Source organism: Triturus cristatus, chromosome 1_2 (assembly GCF_964204655.1).
Source record: "Triturus cristatus chromosome 1_2, aTriCri1.1, whole genome shotgun sequence".
Lineage (NCBI taxonomy): Eukaryota > Metazoa > Chordata > Amphibia > Caudata > Salamandridae > Triturus > Triturus cristatus.
In genome coordinates, this window is record NC_140580.1 from 364,690,256 (window position 1) to 364,716,046 (window position 25,791).

Genomic DNA, 25,791 nt, shown 5'->3' on the forward strand with positions numbered 1-25,791 from the left:
AACAGCGTCCCTCATCCTGCTCAACCTCTCTCCAGCCCTTGACACTGTCTCAAATAACACCCTCATCAGAAGACTCCAAGAGATTGGCATACAAGGATCTTCTCTCAAACGGATCTGTTCCTTCCTCATAGGAAGAACCCAAAGGATCAGGCTAATACCCTTCACATCAGAGACCAAGAAATTGAGATGCAGAATCCCACGGGGATCATCCCTCACCCCACCCTTTTCCACAAATACATGACAATGCTCGCTAGCAGTATCTGATCACAAGACATCACCGTCTTCTCCAACACCGATGATACCCAACTCATCCTCCCCCTGATGGACAGAAAAACCACCGCCAGAACCAACTTTACCAATTGCAGACTGGATGTGAACCAATTGCCTGTACCTTAACTCTGAAAAGACATTAGGTACTGGTCTTCGGCTAAAAGACCTCCCTGTGGGACACCACCTGGTGTCTCTTGGAGCTAGGATCATCACCCACACACCACGCAAGAATTCTAGAGATCATCCTAGGCAAACTCAACATGATGGCTCAAGTCACCGCAGTGTGCACCTCCTGCTTCCACATCATATGCATGCTGGGAAAATCTACGAATGGTTGCCTCAAAGCACCAGATGGACGTCACACCAGCACTCAATACCAGCAGGCTGGACTAAGGCAATATTCTCTATGCTGTAATATCCAAACAACTCCTATACAGACTCCAGGCCATCCAGAACACCACTGCAAGACTCATACTTAACCTTTCATGCCACACCCACATCACACTGTACCTCAAGAAGCTTCACTGGCTCCCCATTCATAAGAACAGCCGATTCAAACGTCTCACTCACCCAGACAAATCCCTGCACAATAAAAGACCAGAATACCTGAAAAACTGCACATACTTTCACCAACCAAACAGACACCAATGCTTTGCCTTACTCTCACTCACACACATTCTCAGCATAAACAAAAGTAAAAACTGGAGGTTGCTCATTCTCCTACATTGCACCCAAGACATGGAATGACCTTCCTCAACTCATTCAAGCCTACTTCTCACTTCTCGCAAGAAGCTGAAGACCTGGCTCTTCGTATATGCACCTTGGGGACTACACATTTCCACACCTGTCCAAGCGCCTTGATATACTCTCGGTGATTTGTGTGCTATATAAATAACATAATATAACATGCCTTCCACTTACCAGAACCTCCACCCTCTCCCTTCTGTCCTTTTTGGCCCAGAGGCCCTTGGTCTCCTTTTGGGCCTGGTGATCCATTTGCACCTTTTTGACCTGTTAGTCCTGTTGGTCCTGTTGCTCCTGTTGAACCTTTGAGTCCCACTGCCCCTTGGGGCCCTGGTGGTCCACCTGAGCCTTTTGGGCCTGCTGCACCTGTTGCTCCTACTGAGCCTTTGGGACCTGCAGCTCCTGTTGGACCTGGTGATCCTGATGCACCTTTCTGGCCTGCTGGTCCGGTTGGTCCTCTTAGCCCTGCTTCTCCTTTTGGTCCTGCTACTCCAGTTTTTCCAATTGGTCCGGCTGGTCCCGGTGAGCCTATTGAGCCTTTTGGGCCCATTGTCCCTATTGACCCAGATGAACCTTTTTGCCCTGCTGGGCCTGATGGTCCTGCTGGCCCTCCTGGTCCAGGTGAACCTGGGGCACCAGTTGAACCTTTTTGTCCCACAGCTCCTGTAGGCCCTGCTGGCCCTGGTGGGCCAATTGATCCTTTTGGACCCATTACGCCAGTTGGTCCTGCTGGTCCAGCTGAGCCTTTTGGCCCTACTGGTCCCTCTGGTCCGGTTTTTCCCACTGGTCCTATTGGTCCTGTAGCACCAGTTGATCCTTTTGGCCCAATCATGCCCTGTGCTCCTTTTAGGCCTGTTGGTCCAATTGAGCCAGATGGTCCTATTGGTCCTGCTTTACCTGGTGGACCCTGCAGGCCCCTCAATCCTTGCAATCCTAGAAATAAAACACATCAACAAAGTGATTAAACACATACGGTATATGTATAGAGGTATATGCATAAACTTCATCACTAATCTAAAAAGTAATTCCCTGTCTGCCTGCTGGAAGTAAAGACGTTGCAAAATTAGTGTAAGCAGAATTTAGAACAGCAACTAATTAACAATATGTGCTTAGTGTAATAGTGCCCACAGTCCATTGAAAAATGTGTCATCTTGTGTCTGGCATATATAGACAGAGAACTTCTTGAATGGTCTCCAGGATCAGGGAGAAAACTCCCTGCGCATTAGGGAATGTTTTTTTTGTACTGATGAAACAAACTCACAATTCGGGACTTTGTTTTCGAACACAAAAAAGTTGATGCAGCTGCTAGTTTAAACAAAGCTCCCACTTGGCACACCTTCAGTGTTATGAAGTGTGGTGTGGTGCCACAGTGATGGTTTCCTTCACAGCGCAGAAATCACTACCGGGTAGACTGGGATTGCTCAATCGGCAGAAGGTCCGCTGGCAGGGAGACATAAGCCATGGTCTTCCCTAAACCTGGTGTGAGGGTAATCCTTGATCAATGTTTAAGCTCTCCCACAATATAGGTGACTGAGTTCAATCAAGCCTATTTGCCAAATATACCTACTGCATGTGAAATCAATCTGACGCTTTATGAGAAATTGGTAGAAATTGACGTTTCTGGTCGGCAGAGGTATGCACCCTGTCCAAGCAGGAACCACAACCCTAGTCAGGGTAAGCAAAAGGAGGCAAGCCAACAAGCCTTTTGAGATCTCTCTGGGTTCAAGGCAGAGTCCAGTTCTCCCTCAGCAGGGTCAGAGAGTAGCATGCAGCAGACAGCACTGCAAAAAGTAGTTCTTCCAGAGCAGCTGTCCAGCAGAGTGGCAGTCTTTATAGCGGCACAGTAGTTCTTCTTGCACAGGTTCTTTACAGGTCTAGACGTGTCTGATTTGGTGGGGTTAGAGACCCAGTGGTTATACTCAGCTGTGCCTTTGAAGTAGGGGTGATTTCAAAGAAGGGTCTTTGAAGTACACAGAAGTTTTTTTTCAAGCCTTGGCACCAGACTCACATCAGGGGGGTAATGAACCTCTTTACCCCTTTGTGTGGAGACGGGACACTGCCTATTCAGGTGTAAGCGTAAGCTCCTCCCTGGATGAGATATTGGGATGCAGATGGGCACTCAGACAGACCTACCTTTCCTTTGTGCATGGCTGTCTAGAGGGAATGCACAAAGTCAATCTGTCACCCACCCCACACATGTACATGATGCAGGCACACAGACCTTTAAGAGGGGTGAAATGTTGTCTTTCTAAAAGTGGCATTTCAAAAATAGTAATGTTAAATTCTGCTTTCTCAGTAAAAAGGATTTATCTTTACCATTTCAAAGATATAAAACATGAAAATGCTACTCCTTCTCAATCATAAATTACAGCTTAGAGGTGTAATAAGGAATTCCCTATGTTAACCTATGAGAGAAAGAGGTCTCAACGTAGTGAAAAACGAATGTCGGTGTTTTTCACTACCAGGACATGCTAAACGGAAGTACATGTCCTATATTTTACTTACACAGCATCCTCTCTTATGGGCTACCAAGGGCCTGCCTTAGGGGTGACATGTGTAATATGAAGGGAGTTTATGGCTTGGCAAAGGGTGTTAAATGCCAAGCCGAAGTGGCAGTCATACTGCACACATAGGCTCTGCAGGGGCAGCCTGAGACAGTTTTGAAGGGCTACCTGTGTGGGTGGCGCAATTGTTGCTGTAGGCCCACTAGTACACCAGTAGCATTTAATTTACAGGCCCTGGGCACAGGTAGTGTACTCTACTAAGGATTGACAGATAAATTTAATATCCCAATTGTTGATATAACAAATGTAACCATGTTTAGGTCAAAAGCACACACAGTTTAGCACTGGTCAGCAGTAGTAAAGTGCTCAAAGTCCTACGGCCCACAAAAAGAATCAGCATAAAGAGGAGGTAAGCAGGCAAAGTGTTTGGGGGAACACTACCCTAAGGCTGACAGGTCTAACACATGTCATCCCCAGCTGAGATTGGGAGAGCTACCCAACCTCTAGGGACTTCTCATCACTAAGAGAGAAAAACCTGCGTTGGGGAACCCCACTCTGGTAAAAATCCCCATTAGTTCCTTAGCCACTGTAGGTGTAGTTGCAATCCTTAGAGGGATGGTCTCTGGGTATCTTGTGGCATGATCCACCAGAATGAGGTGCCTGAAGCAGTCTGGGGATCTATAGGCCCAACAATGTTGATGCCCACCCTCTCAAAAGTGTGCCAATGACAGACAAGTGAAAAGGGGGTGCTTTCACTCTCCGTCCTGTCTTCCCATTGGCCCGGCAGGTCACACTAGTCCCACAAAAAGCACCTGAGAAAGTATTGATCCTCTGTCAATAAAAGTGGAAGGCAAGCTTGACAAAGGTGTTTTCTTGGTCCAGGTGTCCTGCCAGAGGTATATCATGAGCCAGATTTAGCAGGAAGGCCCTGTAGCTTTGAGGGACCGCTAGGGCCCGTATTGTCCCATGCACACGAGCCTTAGGCTCACTGTAAAAGAGTTTGTCCTGCCAGTAAATATGATGAGTTCCACAAGCATCATCTGCTGTTTAGGCTCAGTCTGTTGCCTCGTGCCCTCCAGTGTTGGACATTCTCTCTGTGCCCTACAGAATTCCTCCTTGGTGGGTCCTCCTTCCATTTGCCATCCAGCAAGCTCTGGGAGGTTACCAAGGGGCGCAAAGTCCTGCTCAGTGGGTTCTGGGGCAGCCCCTGCAGGTGCCCCTTCCCCCTCAACTGGGAAGCATTCAGAGGCTGGTTTCCCATGCCCTCTGCCCTTCCCTTTCTTTGCAGCTGGCTAGGCCATTCTTCCAGGCTGTGGCTTTTGTTTCCTCCCATCCTGAGCATTCACAAACCTGGTGGTCGCAAATATTCACTCAGGCAACCCTAACATTTCCAGGTGTGCTTTGAGCTCCACTTCCTTCCAGATAGTATGCGCAAGGGCATTACCTACAAAACAGTCCACTGGCATGGGGAGGCTCAATCAATCAATCAATCAATCAATCAGTGACACTTGTAAAGCGCGCTACATACCCGTAGGGTCTCAAGGCGCTGGGGGGGGGAGGGGGGGGTGCCGCTACTGCTCGAACAGCCAGGTCTTCAGCTTCTTCCTGAAGGAGAGGTGGTCTTGGGTCAGGCGCAGGTCGGTAGGGAGGGAGTTCCAGGTCTTGGCGGCCAGGTAGGAGAAGGACCTTCCTCCTGTAGTCGCTCTTCGGATGCGGGGGACGGCGGCGAGGGCGTGGTTGGCTGATCGGAGGTGGCGTTTGGGAGCGTGGAAGTTGACTCGGCTGTTGAGGTAGCTCGGGCCTTGGTCGTGTAGGGCTTTGTGTGCGTGGGTGAGGAGGCGGAAGGTGATTCTTTTGTTGACGGGGAGCCAGTGAAGGTCTCTCAGATGTCCGGAGATGTGGCTGGTTCGTGGGATGTCGAGGATGAGTCTGGCTGAGGCGTTCTGGATCCGCTGGAGTCTCTTCTGGAGCTTGGCGGTGGTACCGGCGTAGAGGGCGTTGCCGTAGTCCAGTCGGCAGGTGACGAGGGCCTGGGTGACGGTCTTCCTGGTCTCGGTGGGGATCCACCAGAAGATCTTCCGTAGCATGCGTAGGATGTTGAAGCACGCCGAGGAGACGTTGTTGACTTTGCCTGGTCATGGAGAGGGAGGAGTCCAGGAGGAAGCCCAGGTTGCGTGCATGGTCTGTCGGTTTGGGTGCGGTGCCCAGGGCGGGAGGCCACCAGGAGTCGTCCCAGGCGGAGGGTGAGGAGCCCAGGATGAGGACCTCCGTCTTGTCCGAGTTCAGTTTCAGGCGGCTGGTCGTCATCCACTCGGCTACCTCTTTCATCCCTTCGTGCAGGTTGGATCTGGCGGCGGCGGGGTCGTTGGTCAGGGAGAGGATCAGTTGGGTGTCGTCGGCGTAGGAGATTATGCTGAGGTTGTGTTTGCGTACGATGGCCGCGAGGGGGCTCATGTAGACGTTGAAGAGGGTGGGGCTCAGAGATGATCCTTGAGGGACGCCGCAGGTGACTTCGGAGGCCTCTGACTTGTACGGTGGTAGGCGGACTCTCTGTGTTCTTCCGTCGAGGAAGGAGATGATCCAGTCCAGCGCCTTGTCCTGGATTCCGATGTTGCTGAGGCGCCGTACTAGGGTGCGGTGGCAGACCGTGTCGAATGCCGCAGAGAGGTCTAGGAGGATGAGGGCCGCTGTTTCTCCATTGTCCATCAGGGCTCGGATGTCATCGGTGGCGGCGATGAGGGCGGTCTCGGTGCTGTGATTGGCACGGAAGCCGGACTGTGAGGGGTCGAGGGATCCGTTTGTCTCGAGGAAGGCGGCCATCTGCTTGTTGACGGTCTTCTCGATGACTTTGGCTGGAAACGGGAGGAGCGAGATGGGGCGGTAATTCTTGAGGTCGGTGGGGTCCGCTGTAGGTTTCTTTAGTAGGGCGCTGAGTTCGGCGTGCTTCCAGCTCTCAGGGAAGATGGTGGTGTCGAAGGAAGTGTTGATGATGTCTCGCAGGTGGGGTGCGATGACAGCGTCGGCCTTGTTGAAGACGTGGTGAGGGCAGGGGTCGGTCGGTGATCCGGAGTGGATGGAGTTCATCGTGCGGATGGTGTCTTCGGTGCTGATCGGGGTCCAGGCGTGGAGGGTGGTGGTGGGGGGTGGTTGTTCGGTCATGGTGTGCGTTGGTTGGTTGTTGAAGCTGTTATGTATGTCCGCGATCTTGTTGTGGAAGTATGAAGCGAGGGAGTTGCAGAGGTCTTGCGATGGGGTGATGTCGTTGTTTCCTGCGCTGGGGTTGGAAAGCTCTTTCACGATGTTGAAGAGTTCCTTGCAGTTGTGTGCGTTGTTGTCCAACCGGTCTTTGAATGCTGTTTTCTTGGCGGCGCGGATCAGCTGGTGGTGTTTCCGGGTGGCAAGTTTGAAGGAGGTCCTGTTGTCTGGTGTCGGTTCCCTTCTCCAGACTTTCTCGAGGGCTCGGCAGTTGGAGCTCAATGAAACTTTCAGAAGACCTGAGACACACCCCCAAATCGAAAGGAAGAAGGCCCACTGAATAATGACCCTCCCTGCTGTCAGACACCACAATCTGGTGGAATGCATTGGGTATCACCTGCTCTGGGGTCACTCGCTGACTCCTTACCATAGTCATACAGCCACCTGTGTCCCTCAAAGCCTCAACTCCTTGCCTACTGCTGGTAACCCATTGCCTATAATTTGCAGTATTTGATGGCACACAACACAAATGTTAGGGCCAATCTCACTATCACCCACGGACACTAGAGTAGCCTCACTGAACCCCCACCCTCACTTACTGGGACAAACTCCTCCCCCTGCACTACACTCCCCACCCCTGGGATTTTTCTTCCAGTTGGAGGTTGTGCTCTTTTGGGGCACTTAGGATCCCCCTGCAGTGCCCATACTCAAAAGACTCATAGCACTTGGGAGATTTTGGCGGCTGACTCTTGTCAGGGAAGCACTTGTTCTGGAGGCCAGATTGGGAATTGGACCCATTTCCCCTGTGAGTTGTTTCAGGTGCCTTCAGATAACTTTTATTTTTCTCTCCCCCTTCTTTATTCTGATGGGAGCCCTACCCACCCTCTTGGGAGTCCCCCCAGATACGTTCTTGGGCACATCCTGGTGCTGACACAGATGTCCACCTCCTCAGCAAGCTTCCTGAGGTCAGCAAGCTTGCTATCAACCCGGTGTTGGTGCTTCTCTAGAAAACAAATATCAAGCATGTGCTCCTTCAACATTTAGTTGTACAGCCCTGAATAATCATCAACCTTGCTGCCCCTCACCCAGCCCTTCGGTGTCTTGCTGGCATAATCTAAGAAATCCACCCATGTCTGTGATGAGATCTTGTGGTTGCCCCTGAATATTTGCCTATACTTCTCAGGTGGCAGTCCAACCTTGCTGACTAGAATGGCCTTTGTTGCAGTGAGGTGTGCCTGGTCCCACACCTCTAGTGTGAAGAGTGTGAAGCATGCACTTCCACAAACTACCCACCAAAACTCCTCTGGGACCTTGTGCACTCTTAGATCCACTTCATAGGCTGCAAACCATTCAGCTATGTCATCCCCCGCCACATAACTGGGCACCAAGTCTTTTTGACATGCAGACCCTTACTTTATCAGTAGACTCTGTAGTATTTCTGCCACCATTACTGCTGGACTCCACCTGTAGAGCTCTTATGTCCAGCTCTCTGATGCTTAGCTCATGGGCCATCTTCCTCTCCTCCATGGCCAGCCTCTTCTCAGTTAGAGCTTGCTCTTTCTCTAGTTTGGAACACTTTTCCTCCTGCTCCAACTTGGCATGCATCAGCTTCAGCTTTCTCTCCTCCCTCCTGTCCTCCAGATCCTCTGGGGTCAGGTTGTTTGATGAGAAGTGGTTCCCTGTTCTAGGGACAACCACTGCTCCTGACCAGATGCTGTTTTCCCTCTCATCAGGCAGTCCCAGATCCTCCTCAGAATACAGGACCAGCTCCTCATCCTCCTCAGTCTCTTGTTCTTCCTTTCCTGGCCCCTGCATTGCAGGCCTCTACCAAGGCGCTCAGTGCCTTTTGCAGCTCCACCTTCCTGGTGAAGCCTTTAATGAACAGGTCAACCACCTTACAAAAGTCTTAGAGCTGGACCACAGTGTCAGTCAACGGCATGGCCAGCTCAAAATCCTTCTTTGCAGGTGCAGCTACTTTAGACAGAGACATGTTTTTGCAAAAAAACAAAAGGGCCAATTAGGGAGAATTGAAAAGGGTTCAAATTGGTCTTAGGGATGAAGTAGCAGTGTATACTAAGCAAGCGTATGGTACTGCACAACTACAAGTCCTGTCTTCACTGCAGATCACCAATGTTAGAAATTAAAGTTTCTTGTTGGCAGAGGTATGCATGTCCAGGCAGGAACTGCAATCCTAGCTGTGGCAAGATACACACTAAAAGTTAACCTGTGCTCTCCCTCGGGCAGCTTGGTACAGAGCAGTCAGGCTAAACCTAAGAAGCAATGTGTCAAGTATTTGTGCAACACAACACAATGAAACTACCACAAAAAGACTTTAAAAATGGATAATAATTGTGCATATAAATCAAGACCAAAATGACAAAAATCCAATAAATAGAAGTCTAGATATTCATTTTTGAAGATTACATTGAAAAATGGTGCTGAGAAGCATTGAGCAGCTGTGGGGGTTATCTGGTCGTGCTCGTCCGGGGAAAAGTTCAAGAGTTCAGGCTGACCACGATTGTGCCTGGGGCAGATTCAGGAGCCTCGCAGGCCCACTGAACAAAGTACCTTGATCCTGGTTGCAACAGCAAGATGCGGGGTGCAGCGGAGTGATGCGTCGGTGTCGATCCCGCAGTCGAGATAATGCATCATTTTTCTTCATGCAGTGTTAGCAACGCACTGGTCTTGAAGATGAGGCGCCAAGCCAAGAGGCATTTGGTTCCGTAGACAACGCGATGGGTTTCTTCATGCAGTTGAGGGGATGCGTTGATCCTCCCACACTAGTGGAGCCAGCCAAGGTTTTGCTGGTGTAAACTTGCGGCTTCCTGTGACTCTGAAAAGATTGTGGAAACTAAACCTTGTTGAGCCAAACCACCACCAATTACTTCTGCTCCACCAAACACAAAATTAGACCCTAATTCTGTACATATAACTACACTTACTTGGAATGCCTTTAAATCACAATTTACTAGGACATGGAAAAACACTTACATTTCAGATGTTTGTTTGTACACAACATAATTTCCAGCTATCCCTCATTTAAAAACAAGCAGCATTTTTTTATTCCAAAACTGCATTAGGAAAGGAATAAGGAGTACCCCAAAAGCTGTGCCTCAACTGTCTGAGGAGACCAGAGCCGAGCCAGAACTAGGCATCTGGGCCAGATGTACGACCGTTTCATTTTGCAAGTCAATAATTGCGATGTCTTGGGACTTGCCATTTGCGACTCGCAAAATGGAATGTAAATCAGTGTCACGGACACTGATTACGATTCCTAATGGGGCCGCAAATTACTTGCCTCATCAATATTCAGGAGCCAGGTTAGGTTGCAATTTGTGACCAATTGGAAATGGGCAGCACTCACAGGAATGGTGGCTTGCTGAGGTCAGCAGACCACCATGTCTCTAACTGTTTTTTTAATAAAGCAATTTTTTTAAAATGCAGCCCGTTTTCCTTAAAGTAAAACGGGATGCATTTAAAAAAAAAAAATGAAAAGTTAAATGTTTTAAGAGTAGGCAGTAGTCCATGGCACCACTGCCAGCTCTTAAAAAATATTTTCGCATCCATTCACAAAAGGCAAGGGGTCCTCTGAGGACCTGTTGGACTTGGCCCTGTTTGCAGGGTCCTCCCAGAACTTTCTGCCTTCCTCCTGGTATTTTCTGTCCTGGTGTCGGTGGTTTTAGGACTCTGGGCACTCTATCACTGCTATTCAGTGTTAAAGTGCATGTGCTCTCTATGGTAAACTTGGTAAGATTGGTCCACTACTGTTTGGGGTATTTAATTTACCTATCAGACCCTTGCAAAGTGATATCTCATATACCCAAGGCCAGTAAATGAAATGCTACTGGTGGGCTTGCAGCACTGCTTGCACCACCCACCAAAGTAGCCTTTCAAACCTGTCTCAGGTCACTGCCATTGCATGGCCTGCGCGCACAGTTTACTGCCGCTGTGACATGGCACATAAAGTGGTAGCCACGTCTGTGACTCCCCTTTTACTACATATCAGTCACCCCTAAGGTAGGCCCTAGCTAGCCCTATGGGCAGGGCACAATGTAGGTAAAAGGCAGGACATGTGCCTTAACTGTGTGGTATGTCCTGGTAGTGACAAACAGCCTATTTGGTTTCTCACTGCTGCGAGGCTACCCTCACATAGGTATGCATTGGGGATTCCCTGATATATGTTTCAGTGGTAATTCCTGATATAAGAGGGGTGACGTGGTCAGGTTTGGTATGTTTTGAATAGTGGTAAGAAATGCTCCGTAATGGTTTTCGAAGATTTTATATCACTACTACACATAGCATTTCGGTGTGCTATGTGTCTTTGTGCATTCCTGCTGTGTATTGCATGTCTGGCTCTGGATGACAGGTGCTGGGGAGGTGCAGTGGCTCCAGAGGGGCTGGGTGAGTCAGCGCTAGGCTGAAAAGGCTGATCTGCCTTTGGAGTAGTGGGAGGAGTGGCACCTGACCCTGAATAGGACTGTGCCTGCCTTCCACAATGCTGGCTCCGTCCCCTGTGGTGTGTCTGGGGCCAGAGCTTACACTAACAATGGGGACTGTTGTGCACTTGTTAAGTGCCCCCCAGAACTGGCTTGGACCGGGCACAGAGCCCTGTGCCAGGGGGGATAACAAAGACACTTGTAATATAAATATTGGGGCTGTGACCCCATGAAAGGGGTGTGTGCGTACTTGGGACTTGTGGCCAACAGGCTGCTGGATGGCCAGGAGGAACCGCCATGGGACCCAGTTGCTGCCTGAGGGGTTGGAGGCGCTGCCCTCTGCTGGGAGGCCCTGTGTGCTGGTCTACCTGTGCCCAGCTATGCCCTTGTGGAGGACTGGCAAGGAAGCGCTGCCTGCTCTCTGTTGGTGGCTCTGTGTGGGTGACGGGCTGAGTGCTGTACTTTTCTTTTGATCTGCCCTCTGAACCCAGTGTGTGGTGAGCGCTCCGGTTTCCATGACCTGGAGAGCCTGAGAAGGGCATTGTGCCTGGAGTGGCATGGTGAGCCCTCCAGGGTTGCTGTGCCCTGGGGGTTTGGAGCCCTGATGGGGGCTTGTGTGGCATGATTGCCCAGCAGGCGCAGATCGAGAAGTCGCACCGTTTGCAAAAAGCAGACCGAGACCTCGCTCTGTAATTACCAGCGGGCTGGAAGTCAGGCGGAGGCGCAGCCTGACTGTGGGCAGGGCCCGTGCAGTGGAAGCAGAAGTTGAGGGCAGGACGTGCAGTAATCAGAAGTCAGGCCGTTGCCTGGTTGTGGGCGAGGTGTTCAGTGTACTGTCTGTGCGGCTGAAGTGGCGCCGATGTCTTCATTCCGGGAGTCTGGCAACGGCAGTCTGGGAGATCCTAAAGAATCCAGGACATCCTGCAAAGTAGGGGCAGCAGTCTTTTTGTTGCTCCGCACCAGGCGAAGCAGTGCTTCCCCTCTTGGCCGAAAGGGAGGAAATAGCAAGGTGAGGAGCCGAGTCGTTGTCACCACACATGGCCAGGGTAGCAGCTGCCCCAGATTGTAGTGGGCAGCTGCCGGAGTGACCCTTGGCCCCACAGCCCTACTTTTGGGGACAAAGGCCTTGTTGGGGGTCTTGGAAGCTCGGGGTAAACCTTAACTGAGGCCCCCGAGCCTTGGTGGAGGAAGGGCCCTCCACAGAATTCACTACACAGTCCAGGTGGTGAGCGCAGAGGCGCTGGGACTGGCAATTGAGGGCCAGTGGGCTCCCAGAGAGATTGTTGCCTATAAACAATTACGTTTATGCCTTAGAAGGGCTATTGTGAGGTACTCTCTGGCAGGTGTTACTATGGTGCACAGTTGCTGATGTTATACATAATTGTGTTATGCTCAGGGTGACCCCTACTGTAAGGCTCCTGCTGAGGGAATGTACTGTGCTATAGTACACAGCTGGTGGGTACACCTTATAAGTGATTATGGTGCGCTGTTGCTGATATGTTTTGCATAATAATGTGCTAAGTGTACCCTTGCCAGTAGTTACTGGTTGTTTTCACTAATTGTGAATTGTGATGGTTATGACAGTGGCGCAATTGGCCCTATAAGTGTATATAATCCCTGTCATACCAAGTTCCAGATGGCACAGTGTATATATGTGATTACTTTCTAATGTGTTTTATGAGTTATACAAAGGCTATTTTTGATGTAACCTTGCATGGAGTTTCTTTTGTGGTGTGCCTAGTGTGCCACTGCTGTGTGAGTGTGCTGCGCAAAAGCTTTACACATTGCCTCTGGGATAAGCCTGACTGCTCTGCCACGCTACCAAGGGGATGAGCAGGGGTTTTCTTCAGCATGTAACATCCTTGTCCTGACTAGAGTGGTGGTTTCTGCCTGGCTTAGGGGCATACCCTAGCCAACCAGAATTCCCATTTGTAACAGAGCTCCTTCCCATTTGCGAGTGGCTTACCACTGCAAGTGTTTTGCAACCGTAAACACTCAATGCTGCCAAAAGCAAAAGGCTGTGTTATGCACTCCCATGAGGTTGGCTAAAACTTAGCAATGCTGATTACAAATAGTAAGCCACAGCGCCACTGGGATTGTGTGTTTTTGAAACCACAGTGAATTGGCACTATAAATAAAGATGTCCTGCTGTAGTAAATAGGCTTCTGAGCAACCAGGGTAAATACATATGTCTTTTTACCTGGATCTCCTTTCTCCCCTTTGGGTCCTTCCTTGCCATCTCTTCCATCTCTGCCTGGTAGCCCATTGTTCCCAGCAGCACATGTAATCACAGGGCAGGAGTTGGCATGCTGCATTTCCTTCTTAGGTTCAACACTGGCGGCAATGCCCATAGACACTACCAACATGGATATCTTAATGGACTGAAGAATGTTCATGATTACTCCAATGTATTAGACCTGCAAGGAATCATAAACAGGGAGCTCAAGATATAGCATACGGAAATCCAAACATATTTCATTTGTCATCAACATCACAAACTCAAGTATGGCTTCACTATGCAGATTAAGCAAGTGCTACAGAGTTGTAAATACCATGGTCTCTTGATGGTCTTTTCTCATATGTAATCAATATTCTGCCACATCCATTCTTCCTGCGGAACCTATCCCACCAGCTATATGTCCACCTAGCAAATTAAACATTCATCCATTTATGATATCATCTAAAACCACAGCCGCATATCTATCCAGTTCACTAACATATAATGACAAATCAAATATTTTGTACGTACACCTAATAAAATGCCCAAGTAACTAAACCTTCCAACTATCTGTCTGGTCACTTTCCCACCCTCCAGAACACCCATCCATTTTTCCCACCACCAGAGTATTTAATCAAGTATCCACCCTCATATGTCTATAAGTAAATAACTAGTCAAATGACATGCAACTCTTACCAATTCCTATATATCCACATGCAACTAATCAATGAGCTATCAACACATCAAATATTCTAATTTAATAATATGAGAATCCACCTACCCAAGAGTGAGGTCAACAGCCATTCATCCACACCGTAATAATCTATCCACACATCAATCTTTTTATCAATCATGCTAGCAACCCAATCAAGTAATTCACTATCATTCACACATCAAATCTGTCTAACCTAAATGTATAACTACAGAACTGTGGGCCTGATTTAGATCTTAGCAGACGGGTTACTCCGTCACAATGGTAATGGATATCCCATCCGTCGAAATATAAATCCCATTTTTTCCTAGAGAATTTACATCTTGGAGGACGTGATATCCATGTTGTGACAGAGTAACCTGTCCGCCAAGATCTAAATCAGGCCCTATGTACCGCTTGGTTGTAACAATGACTGTCTAAATTAATTAACCACTGGAGTCAAGGAACTCTACTTTGCTGTAAATGTGAGCCAGCACCCCTACATATCAGATACTGTACTTATACATCATGGCTGGGGGAGAAGGGGGGGTAGGTTCCAGGTTCTTTCATTACCTGGTTCTACTCACTTGAATAGAAATTTAAAAAAATGTAAAATTTTAAAAAATGTCAAGTGCACAAGATCTAAAACATACCAAACATGGATAAGTAACAGTGAGGTTGCTGTGAAATGTGGCAGTATGTGCATACAGTGCCTCAGCTGAACATAGGTCTACAGAGTCAGTTAGATTATAGGGGCAGTCTGTTCTGGCACAGCTTCAGCCAGACTTGTGTCTAGAGCACTGTGCAACAAAATGATATTCCTTTTATTCTAGCACAATTCTGGGTGTTGAAACATGCTTTTTATTTAGAAATATTTAACATCCTATCATGCTGTTCAGGTTTCTGTTTTGCCCTCTAAAATTGATCTTGCATTAGGAAAAAACATAGTTTGGCCATTAATGTGGATGCAGTACGCGTTTGATAGGAGAGGATTTTTTTGCTCTCATTGGTTGTCTTGAAGGCCAATAGCAGAATCGATCAGTGGTAGCACATCACATGTTACTGTCTCTTCCTCAGCTCAGAGTTACCAACTTCTCAAAAATACCAGCCCTGTTAGTAAATATCCCTGACTCCTCGACAGCCCTAACAATCATTGCTTTTCCTTCATTACGAGTGGCCCTTTAAATTCAGGTGAGCGCTGTAACTCCTCTTACATCTTACATAGGAATTATAAGCAGCGGCTGGAGTGAAGAGCGGGGTGGTGCTGGCGAGATCTCTGTTTAGTTTGCGGCCCCGTGGCAGCCGATTTTAGAGCGGGGGGAATGATGCCTGCCCCGAGACTGCAGGTATGAGCGGCGGGAGGCCTAAAACTCATGCCGCCCGGGGTGGACTGCCACTGATTATATGCTTTGCAGACAAGACTGGACTTAGCCACTGGCACCTTATCGTACCTGAGCCCAAAAGCCTGGAACGACCTCCCACAGCACATCAGACCCTCTTCCACTCTTCTTGACTTTTGAAGGAAGCTAAATGACCTGGCATTTCCAGTAAGCCGTCCAGTGCTGGCCTCACACTCCTGGTACAGAGTACATGGATACCCTCACAGGTGATTAGTGCGCTATAAAAACATCAATTACATAACATCATACATCTCACTTCTCCACAGGTACATTTAGGCAGGTCAAACCTGTCTCAGTTTGCCAGTGGAATATGCCCGGTAATTATCAGACCATGTAAATCTTGGTACAGAAAGCACCAAAATGTGTGTTCTATTTCCCCATAAATTGTAAGAGGTAGTATTTATTGGCCCTAATAAATTTGAATATTGAAGAGTTGGATTTTATCGGGTGCACTTAACAGTGTACCAAACACTGGGCAACGTGTAATGAGTTGCTTAGTGAGTGGCAGAAGTGAAGCTGTGTGTGTTCTGACGTGGGTCCCTTGCTAGCCATGCCACTGGAGTCAAGCTAGCCTGGCTGACGAGGGGTGATGCCCCGAAACCGGTCCCAGGATGCTTGTTTCCAGTCCAGGAAGAACCTGGCCTGGCAGTTTGGGCTGGACTGTTCTCATGGGGTAAAGGGTCAAGACTGATTTGCGTATGGTTGGGTTTAAACTGGAATGGCATGGGTAGCAAAAAGAACTGTGGCTTTAGGCCCAGATCTCTGTACTGGGGTGAATGTTTGACATTGATCAGCATTCTGTCCATCAATAGATCCTTTTGCATTTGTCACCCCGAGTGGGGTGGGTATGCCCAGACATGGGTTCCGTACTCTCCATGCCACTGGAGTCAAGCTAGCCTGGCTGATGATCCGTGATGCCTCGAAACCAGTCCAAAGATGCTTGTTTCCAGTCCAGGGATAAACTGTCCTGGCAGTTTGGGCTGGACTGTTCCCATGGGGAAAGTGGTCAAGGCTGATTTGCATATGGTTGCGTTTAAACTGGAATGTCATGAGGAGCAAAAAAAAATGGATTTAAGACCAGGTGTCTCTACTGAGGTGAATGTATGACATTGATCAGCATTTTGTCCATCAATAGTTCTTTGTGCATTTGTTCTGAGCTCATACACATGAATGTCAAGTCATCAAAATGACAATTGTAGTGAAATACAAATTGTTCGTTTTTTTTCAGCACATTCAGAGCTAGATATTGCTGCAACCTTCTTAGGTTTGGGATATTTTTGTAGCACACAAGAAGCCAAAGGCAGCAGACACAATAAAACGTTGATGAAGCTGGGTTCGAGAGTAGAGGTGGACTGTTTCTTCAATGTGATTTATGGTTCTTTAAAAAGGTGTGTCTTCAGCTTTATCCTAAATTGGAGCGGGATTCAGGTGGTCCTGAAGGATGAGGGGATACAGGGATTTCACTTCAATATTCCTTTTCACCCTGAAGATGCAATGAAGTGTTTTTTTCCTTTTTATGATGATGTGGAAGTATAAAATATGTATGGGTTTTCAATGGTTTGGGGTAACAAAAGGTAATAAACATGAAACAATACACTCATGGTACATGTATTACAATCATGTATATCATGACCTGGGCTGCATGGGGACCTGCCATATTTTAAATTTCTGTGTGAGAAAGTTCTGGGATCACCGGGCTGACACATATTTCCTACCATCCAGGGTTCCCCCAGGTCTTCAAATAAAAATGGTACCTCACTTGTGTGGGTGGGCCAAGTACCCGCGACAGGCAAGGGCCCAAAACGTATTGGGGAGACTTCAAAATGACCTATCAGAAAACGAGCTGGTTTTGCAAGGGGGCACCTGGGTTTTTGACCCTGGGCTCGGCGGCCATCTAGGGAAACCTACCAAACCCACACATTTCTGAAAACTATAAACCCTGAGGAGTGCAGGGAGGTATGGCTTGCATGGATCCCCTAACATGTTCCTAGAAAGAATCCCCTGCAAACCTCAGATTTATCTAAAAAAAAAACATCAATCCCTTTTTCCACACATTTTTGTGTGGGATCACCATGGGGGCACAAATGTCCTACTACCCAGCATTCCCGTTAGTCTCCCGAGTAAAATGATACCTCACTTGTGTGGCTGTCCAATGCAGAATCAGCTAAAGACTTTTTTTTTTATTTAGCGCTTAGATTTCGCTGTTCTATACCCTTAATCCCTATGTTTTTGCCCCTTCTCAGTCACCACCCACACAACAGGGAAGAATTGTGCAATGTGAAGCACAAATGATAAACATTGCAAATGCCAGAGTGGGGGCACCACAGGTAATTGCACTTGTCATTGCATTTATATAGCTCATACTAAACATGATGAGGCACTGAAGCACTTCGCGGTGAGTAGGGTGCTACTCCGGAACCTAAAGCTAGAGGTAGTTTGGTAGTACTTTTTTCCCAGCTTCTTCTCCTTAGTGATTTATTTGGGTTATGCTTGCGCTCTCGAGGTATCATGCATTTACTCCAGTTTTATGATAGAGGATCAGTGGAAGTTGATTAATAGAGGTTGGATGTGAGTCATTGTGGGAATAAGTGAAATGTGCCCCGTTAGTCGCATGAGTAGGTCGATGAACAGATGTTTGAAATGCAGTTATGAGAGTCCATGAAGTCTGAAAGGTTTGAAGTGAGTCAACAAGCAAAGAAAAAGCAAGATTTGGACAATTCAATGGGAGTGCTTGAAAAGGGTGGGTGGGAATCAGGATGGTTGATGTAGGGAATGGGGAAGAGTTTTTTTAAAACATACATTTACCCATATACATACAAAATATACATATTTGCATCCCCAGACATACATACATGCGTTTGACATACCTATTACGTATGTCACCCACATACAGCATTTATTTACACATACAAAGGTATATTTCCATGAGTTGGAACTGTGGGTTTCTTCTTTTCACAAAACTGGCAGCCCAAACCCTAAAAGCTCATTACTACCCATGCCTGAGCCCTAAAAATCCTTCCTATCCCTATACAATAACATCCATGAACCCTAAAACCCATTACAACCCCTAAATACCTCCTATACAAGGCCTATAAACCCCTTACTTCCCCTATATGCTACCCAGCTGTAAACATCATAAATAAACTCCTTGCTACCTCATACACTACTCATTCACAAGCCATAAAACCGCTTACTACCAGGTACACTACCCACCCCGGAAACCTAAAGGAATCTTGCAACCATATACACTACCCATCTCTGAACCCTAAAAATCCCTTAGTACCATTAAACACTACCCATCCCTGAACCCTAAAAAATCCTTATTACCTATACAATAAACATCAGTTAACCCTAAAATGTCCTATCAAACCCCCTACACTACCCATCCCTGAGCCCTCAAAATCCTTTGCTGCAATAAAAACGACACATTCTTGAACAATAAAAGCCCCTTACTAGCCTTATACACTACCCATCGTGGTACCATAAAAACTCTTACCTTCTTTTAATAAATTAGCCACCCCAAACCAATGAAAACCAGATAAAAATGAAAATATCACTACCCATAACCAGTTAAAAGTCCCTAATATTTAATTATAAAATGCTAATGTAAGATTTTTTTGTTAGAGTATGTAGAACTAATAAAGCTCTTTGAGATGAGAGACCAACAATGTATTTTTTTCCGGTAGGATTGCTCAACTGCTTATCAAAGAAGGCAATCATCCTATGAAGAGGTACACTCTGTTTTTCCTCTGGCCTATTCAAACTTATTCAGGCTCAAAAGAGATATTCAATTCCTTCAATTCATGATAGTTTCAGGATTGCTTTTCTTATTTCATAAGTCAAATATTACTTGTTGTTTGCTCTTCAAAGGAAGATGAAAATGCTGCTTATATTTGTACAACAAAACAATCCAAGTTGTTCTATTGGCTCAGCCTTACTGATTAGAGCCAACCCTTTTGTTGTTTGCTGCTTATATTTGTAGGCACAGATGAAATATCCTTATGCCCGCATAATCTTGTGTAATTCTGCGAATTTCGCATTATTCTTGTTACCCAAAATTTCAAAAATTTTGATTATTGCTCCATATGGTAAAATTTTTGAATAGGAGCGCAGGAACAATGTAAGTGACCAGTTGTTCGTGGTACTTGTGTTTCTGTGCCTTTTTTAAAGCGTGAAATGCATCCCTATGTCCAACATGGTCACCAGGATACATTTCATACTAACATATATCAATCACTAAATGCCAATTTCGTACTTTTTGTAAATTCGCATAATTTCACTCAAATTGTGGAATTTCAAGTAATTATGTACAAGTAAATTACATAAATTTCACACACCCCTAGTGATTTGTTCCTGGGCCGAAGAACACCTACTTTCCCATGGAATATTTCCAAAATGGTGCATCCCTCCCAATTGGATATTCTGGGGGAGATTTTGTGCTGTGTTTGCACCACAAAAGTGATGCAAAAAGGCGCAAAATCATTTTTTCCTAATTTACTTTCCAGCGCAAAACTTGTTTACCGCAGAGATAACGTAAAAGTAATGCGAAGCAGCGCATAGCACTGCTTTGCAATACTTTGTGCTATGTTGGCATGCCAAGGGTGGTGCATGGGCGTTTCCATGCAACCAACCAAGGTTTCTCACGCTAAACCGTATTTACTAAATACAGTAGAATGGGTTTAGCGTGAGAAAACTGAACCATTTTAAACTAGGCGCAAGGAAGAAGAAATGCTTTCATTTCTCCTTTTTCTGACTTTGCTTCCATGCTGCATTGTGCAGCACGCATTCAAAGTGGGAAAAACTTTCCACTGTGTATAGGCATAGTACAAAACCTATGCTAGATTCACACACACACACCCTAGTGCTATGGCGCTAAGGTGGTGTGTGGTGCACGGCAGCTGCAATCAGCGCCGGCGGAAGAGAAAGGGGAAGAGAGAGCCATATCTTTGAAAATATGGCACTCTCCTGATCCTTCCCTGTCGCACAACGCAGCGCAGCCTCGTGGGAGGCTGCGCTGCGTTGTGTGTATATTTGGTAAATCTCCACCTCTGTCTCCTGCCTGCAGCTCAGAATACCCTTTGGAACATCCCTATTGTGGAGAATTGTCTTGTTTCTCTCTCTACCGACCTCGCTAGCTTGCTTTGGGTTGGAAGATTTTCTCCCTGATACTATTTAGAGTTGAAAGAGGAGGTAATTGGTCAAAAAATCTCAAACTCATATCCATTTAGAGATGTGGAAACTGTAGGAGGCTCAGCTAGTCCCACAAAGGAAATTATTAAATTGACCAACTGTTCACCACCAACTGTTTACCACTGGGCTCCCAGGTCATAGTAAAAGCCAGCCCCGCTTATGTAGGGGACAGGGTAGGGCGACAGTCACTAGAATTCACGCCCTTTACAATCATACAAGGGATGGTAGATACCAGGGCACAAGTCCTAAAAAAAGAAGTGGGGGGACGCTCCAAGTTAGGTGGTGTCGCCGGAAGTGACATCACGACAGGAGGTGTCGTCACGAAAGGTGAAGGGGACAAGCTGCCACCAGCAAACCTCGGCGTTGTCATCACACTTCCTTCCTATTCCAAACCCGGGTCCCTTGTGAGCGCGCGCGCCGTTTCCTCTTTTGCTTTATTTGGTGGTGTGCTGGGATTATGTTTTCCTCGTGAAGCCCTCAATGCGGCCAGTTTTTGCGCAGGGGGGACGGCGTCCACCCGGTAAAATAAGTGGGGGGACGCCGTCCACCCGCGTGGTACCCCGACTCGAGCCCTGGTAGATACCATGGTACTTCGTAAAATTGTAATCCCAGGCAGTAAAAATGCTGAATGGCCCCTACATGTATGGAGAAAAGTCCCTGAGTGTCAGGGGCCACTGCATTTTGATTTTCAAAGAGAAACTCCCACTATGAGAGTTTTACGTGAAAATCCAAAAGTTGGCCAAGCGCGTGCAATGAAAATTTCACCTGTGATAGATCTGATAAATTAAGAGGGTACTGACACCTTTTCTTACACACAAAAAACACTTACGTTGGCATGGAGTTGGACAGGCCACATGTCAATTAAACTACAAAGATCTCAGGTAGGCCTAGGCGAAATGCCGGTTATACTGGCGTAATCTTGAATAATTTCTGTAATTTTGTAATCTGCCTGTATGCAAAATTCCTCAAATTATGGTTTTATACCACATATTGTAAATACATGCTGTTTGCAGTAAATATTTAGCTCTAGCGCACCCGAACAACACTGACGACAGGAACACGAGCCACTGCTGTTTTGGGGCTTGTACTTTTTGTGCAGTTTTTTCTTCCTAATATGTTCTAGCTTCAAAATTGGACGTGAGTTGCAGTTTGGGCGAAATACAGGTCCAAGTGTCGGACTTGAATTTTAAAACATGTGAAAATTCTTGTAATTTCCCCCAAATTATGCATAATTATGCAAATGCAAATTACGCAAATTTCGCACACCCCCAATCACAATTGTGTGCTAGTCTATCTCGCCCCCGAATCGGCAACATCAGAGGAAGCAAACAAATTTAGAAAAACCTTAAAGATTAATTTGTGACTTTTTATAAAATTAAAATGCAAAGACGATTAGAGGTCTTTGATGAATGATGATAGAACAAAATATACATTAATAGGCCGCTGAAAGTTTTCGGAAAGAGATTTTTATGAAAAGTCTCTCCCTATATTATACAAAACAAGTATTTCTGTACCTTAAAAAAGTTCAAAAAAAGTTTGCCAAGCAGATGCAACAAAATGGCACCCGTTAGGCAAACTCTTGAACTTTCAGATCACGCACTGCAGCAGCACGTGATCTGAAGGCCTAGAGAGTCCCGTCAGACAGAAAGATTGTCTTACTGACAGACTCATAATTTTTTAGAGACCTGTTTTTTCTGATTCTTGTGCAAACACTGCACCGGAAGCGGGCGGAGTATTGCTCAGTCACCCCTAATACTGACATTTCAACAGCACAGGAAGCAATAAACTTTACATGGAAAATTTAGACAGAATTTCAGTGTCACTAATTCACCCCATAAGCCTATTACTAAGCTGTGATGACTTTACAAACATTCTATGCATGGGCTGCATGTAGTGAGTTACTGCTGCTTGCTCTAAAGTCATGAGGCATCACGGACCTGGAGCAGAGCCCACCCCCCTCAGATTTTAAAGCACTCGGAGCAATAGCAATGGCCACATTGTAAACATTTAAGAAAGTTACATTTCATTTTCTCTGATTCTTTCAATTGAAGCACTCTCCACAGTTCATAACAATGATTTTGAACCAGTTGTCTCCTTTTTTTCTGGGCCACTGTAATGGAACGATGGGCTGCACTGTATCTGTGTAGCCAAGCACCTGTGCTTTTCGCCTTACAGATTTTGGGAAAATGTTTTCTGAATGCACAGAAGCACACCTAAAATACCAGGGGTTCTCTCCTCACCAAATAACGGTATTCATTTATGCACTGGTCGCTGAGCACCGCCACACTTTGTACGAGCAAACAGCATAGCGCCAGCAGGTGGCAACACTCCCCACCCCCCCACAGTACCATGCATGTCTACGCATAAATAAAACACACCACACAAATATTGTTTGGGTAAGAAACTGCTGCAGGTTTATTACATACACCGTTATGTAATATGGTGGGTTATCTTACGGGCGATCCAAGGGCAGGCAACCAACTGGGCCGCCTGCCCGCCTGATGAGCCAAGCAGCACTGGGGCGAACCCCATCAGTGCTGCCCCTTTGGTGATCCTCTTACCGGATCACGGTCCCTTATTACTCACGCCCCTTTTAGGGCGGAGCCTAGCAAGGCAAGCCCCCGGTTGTTCAGGCCCACAACTGCCCGAAGGACTAACGGGGCGCCGACACAGTTTTCCAGGAACCTCTAATGAGGCTCCTGGGCTCTGGCATCCCCTATGGTGCCTTTGATACCCATTTGCTTCCAGATCGCCCTGTAACTCCGCCACAGCTCTGGAGGCGGCCACCGTCGCTGCCGGGGCCCCCCACCAAAAAGCTATAGTCTTGCCCACTAACTCTCCTGTCTAGAGCCTCCTGCAAATCTAGATGAAAGAGAACATCCCTACTGGTTATCGATGCCCCATCTCTATCCCGATAGCCCTAGCCATTAGCTTGGATCAGCTAGTGTCTGCTGCAACAAAATGCCCTTTATGCCTGTGAAGCTTGTGCCAAGCACTTCACCTCACGCCGCAAAGTTCCACTGCGTCACATGACTCAGCCCCGTCCCTCTCTGGGCGGGACAGTTTCAGACACCCTGGCACACGATGCCGCACCTGTTTGCTGATCACACTGGCAGCCGCCCATCTAGCACAGTGTGTAACTGGACACATGTGTCTCCCATCTCTGGGACAGCAGCTCACATGTTAGAAGACCGTTCATACCCCCACTTGGTCTATACGGGCTAGGGGGATTATGTTTAACCCTGGCACAGTCCCTTTACTTGCTAAATCCATGCGCACAGGAATGTCCATAACAGGCGTATGCGACAATGAGCACAGCTGCCCTCCAGCACTTGTCCTGCATCCCTTATTCCTTATGGGAATTTCGAACACTCAGCTCCCTCTGGTGAAGCCCCCTAGGCATACCCGCTCAGAGAATCTGTCTGATCGATTCAGGGCGCACTGTCTGAAATCTAGTGCCTAAATGTGGTTGATGCCACACACTGCCTAGGTCATGGAAACCTTGAGGAGCACACCATTACACCCGGGCGTACCACTAAATGGGACTGGCTCCGCCCAGCTGTAACGCTCCTGCTGGGCTGAGTAACTGCGGCCCAGGATGACCCTTAAACAATCTGCGTGGTGTGCTGCCACAAACCGTATTGGTAATAAGAACCTCAAGAAGCACCCAATTACCACCTGGGAGTACCCCTCAATGAGACCGGCTCCACACAGCTGTAGGCCCGAGAGACATAAAACTCAACCTATTTACTGGATTATGCCACTTGGTACCCTACTGGTCGCAGCTCTGTGTTTATGTGAAGCGAGCATGCCCACGGGGCATGCAGTTGCGGATAACCGGGTATATTACCCACTCGCTGATGTATCGCTAACTGCCCTTATTTGGATAGTAGGAAAGCTGGATGATTCCTAAGGACTGTGGACTTAATACTCTAACCCAGATTGACCCCAAAACTTGGGACAGGCCAAGAAGAAATCATACCCTTTAAGGTACCTTTACCTCAGCAATGACTATCAAAATATTTGGGACACCGGTCGCAGAAGGTGCCCCTTCTAGTCTCAGGTTCTAGCCCCTAGAAGGATAACCAGAGAGCGAACAAGTCTGTGGGAGCCAGGGGGGAGACATACTGTGCAAAACCTGCCCTTTGCTGAATATTGGGACGCCAAAAGGGGTCCCCATAATCAGAGGAAGGGGGGTGGGCTGGTGCCTTGCTGGCACTAGAGGCCCGCCCTTCTAGGCCACCCTGCGGGCGCCATGGCAGCCGCATCACCATCAGGCGTTTCACAGCGACATTTGTAATGCAGTGCACAACGTATACAACAGCTTGGTTCACCATGTTGCTGCCCATCGGGCCCACCGAGGGAGCATCACTTCCGCAGGAGGTCTTCATGGGTCTAGGTGGTCAGCCCCATCTCTCAGCTGAGTTTCGCACTGCTAGACCATCCAGGCGCTCCCCTGCACTAATACCCTGAGTACAGGGACATCTTAAGAATTTTGGGGGCCTGGGCCAAACATATTTTGGGGGCCCCTTCTTGGACTAGCTTTGAATTTATGATCTAAGTTCAGCTCTGTCATGCACTCTTTATCCAGGTCACTGACAGTGCACAGGCGCACTCATCCAAATTTTAAACATGTTTACATCTAATATTCAGGGATTGTGGAGTGTAATATTGTTGCAAGTATTCTCTGTGACACCCTCCTATTTCTCATATGTGAGGTCGTGTTTTGATCTAAAAGAAACTCATTTTATGGATGTTTCTCTGCAAAATGTTTGTAATAGACTCTCACTCAACACCCACTTAAAAATTTAATTAAAGGAAAACAGTAATTAGAACAATCTGTTCAATAATTATTCAAGGTTACAAGGACAAGACTTTCTGCAGAAAAGATCTAGCTCTATCAGGGGGCCCCTGAATGGCTGGGGCCCTGGGCCAAAGCCCTCTAAGCCCACTAAGCCCATGCCTTGAAACGTCTCTGCATGAGTACCAGGGCACTTGCACCAGACAAGGCTTGTTTCGCGTCCAGCTTACACACTCCCACCTTAGAAGCCTTGCTGCACATTGGGGGACATCAGGACACATGATACTATGACCAGAATGGCCCTGCTGTTTTTCTCTTCGCTCCAGATGTACCAACAACGGG

General features: G+C 47.3%; 1 protein-coding gene across 1 annotated transcript in view; it reads right to left on the bottom strand.

The window, feature by feature from the left end:
- Window positions 1–25,791, bottom strand: part of LOC146867372 (uncharacterized) — a 48,636-nt gene that overhangs the window by 18,236 nt on the left and 4,609 nt on the right. Inside the window, exons 2-3 of the mRNA XM_085604606.1 lie at window positions 13,350–13,566; window positions 1,192–1,947 (exon numbers count right to left, since the gene is read on the bottom strand). Of these exons, the coding sequence (XP_085460732.1) occupies window positions 1,192–1,947; window positions 13,350–13,545 (952 nt within the window). The 5' untranslated portion in view covers window positions 13,546–13,566. The remainder of the gene's footprint in view (window positions 1–1,191; window positions 1,948–13,349; window positions 13,567–25,791) is intronic.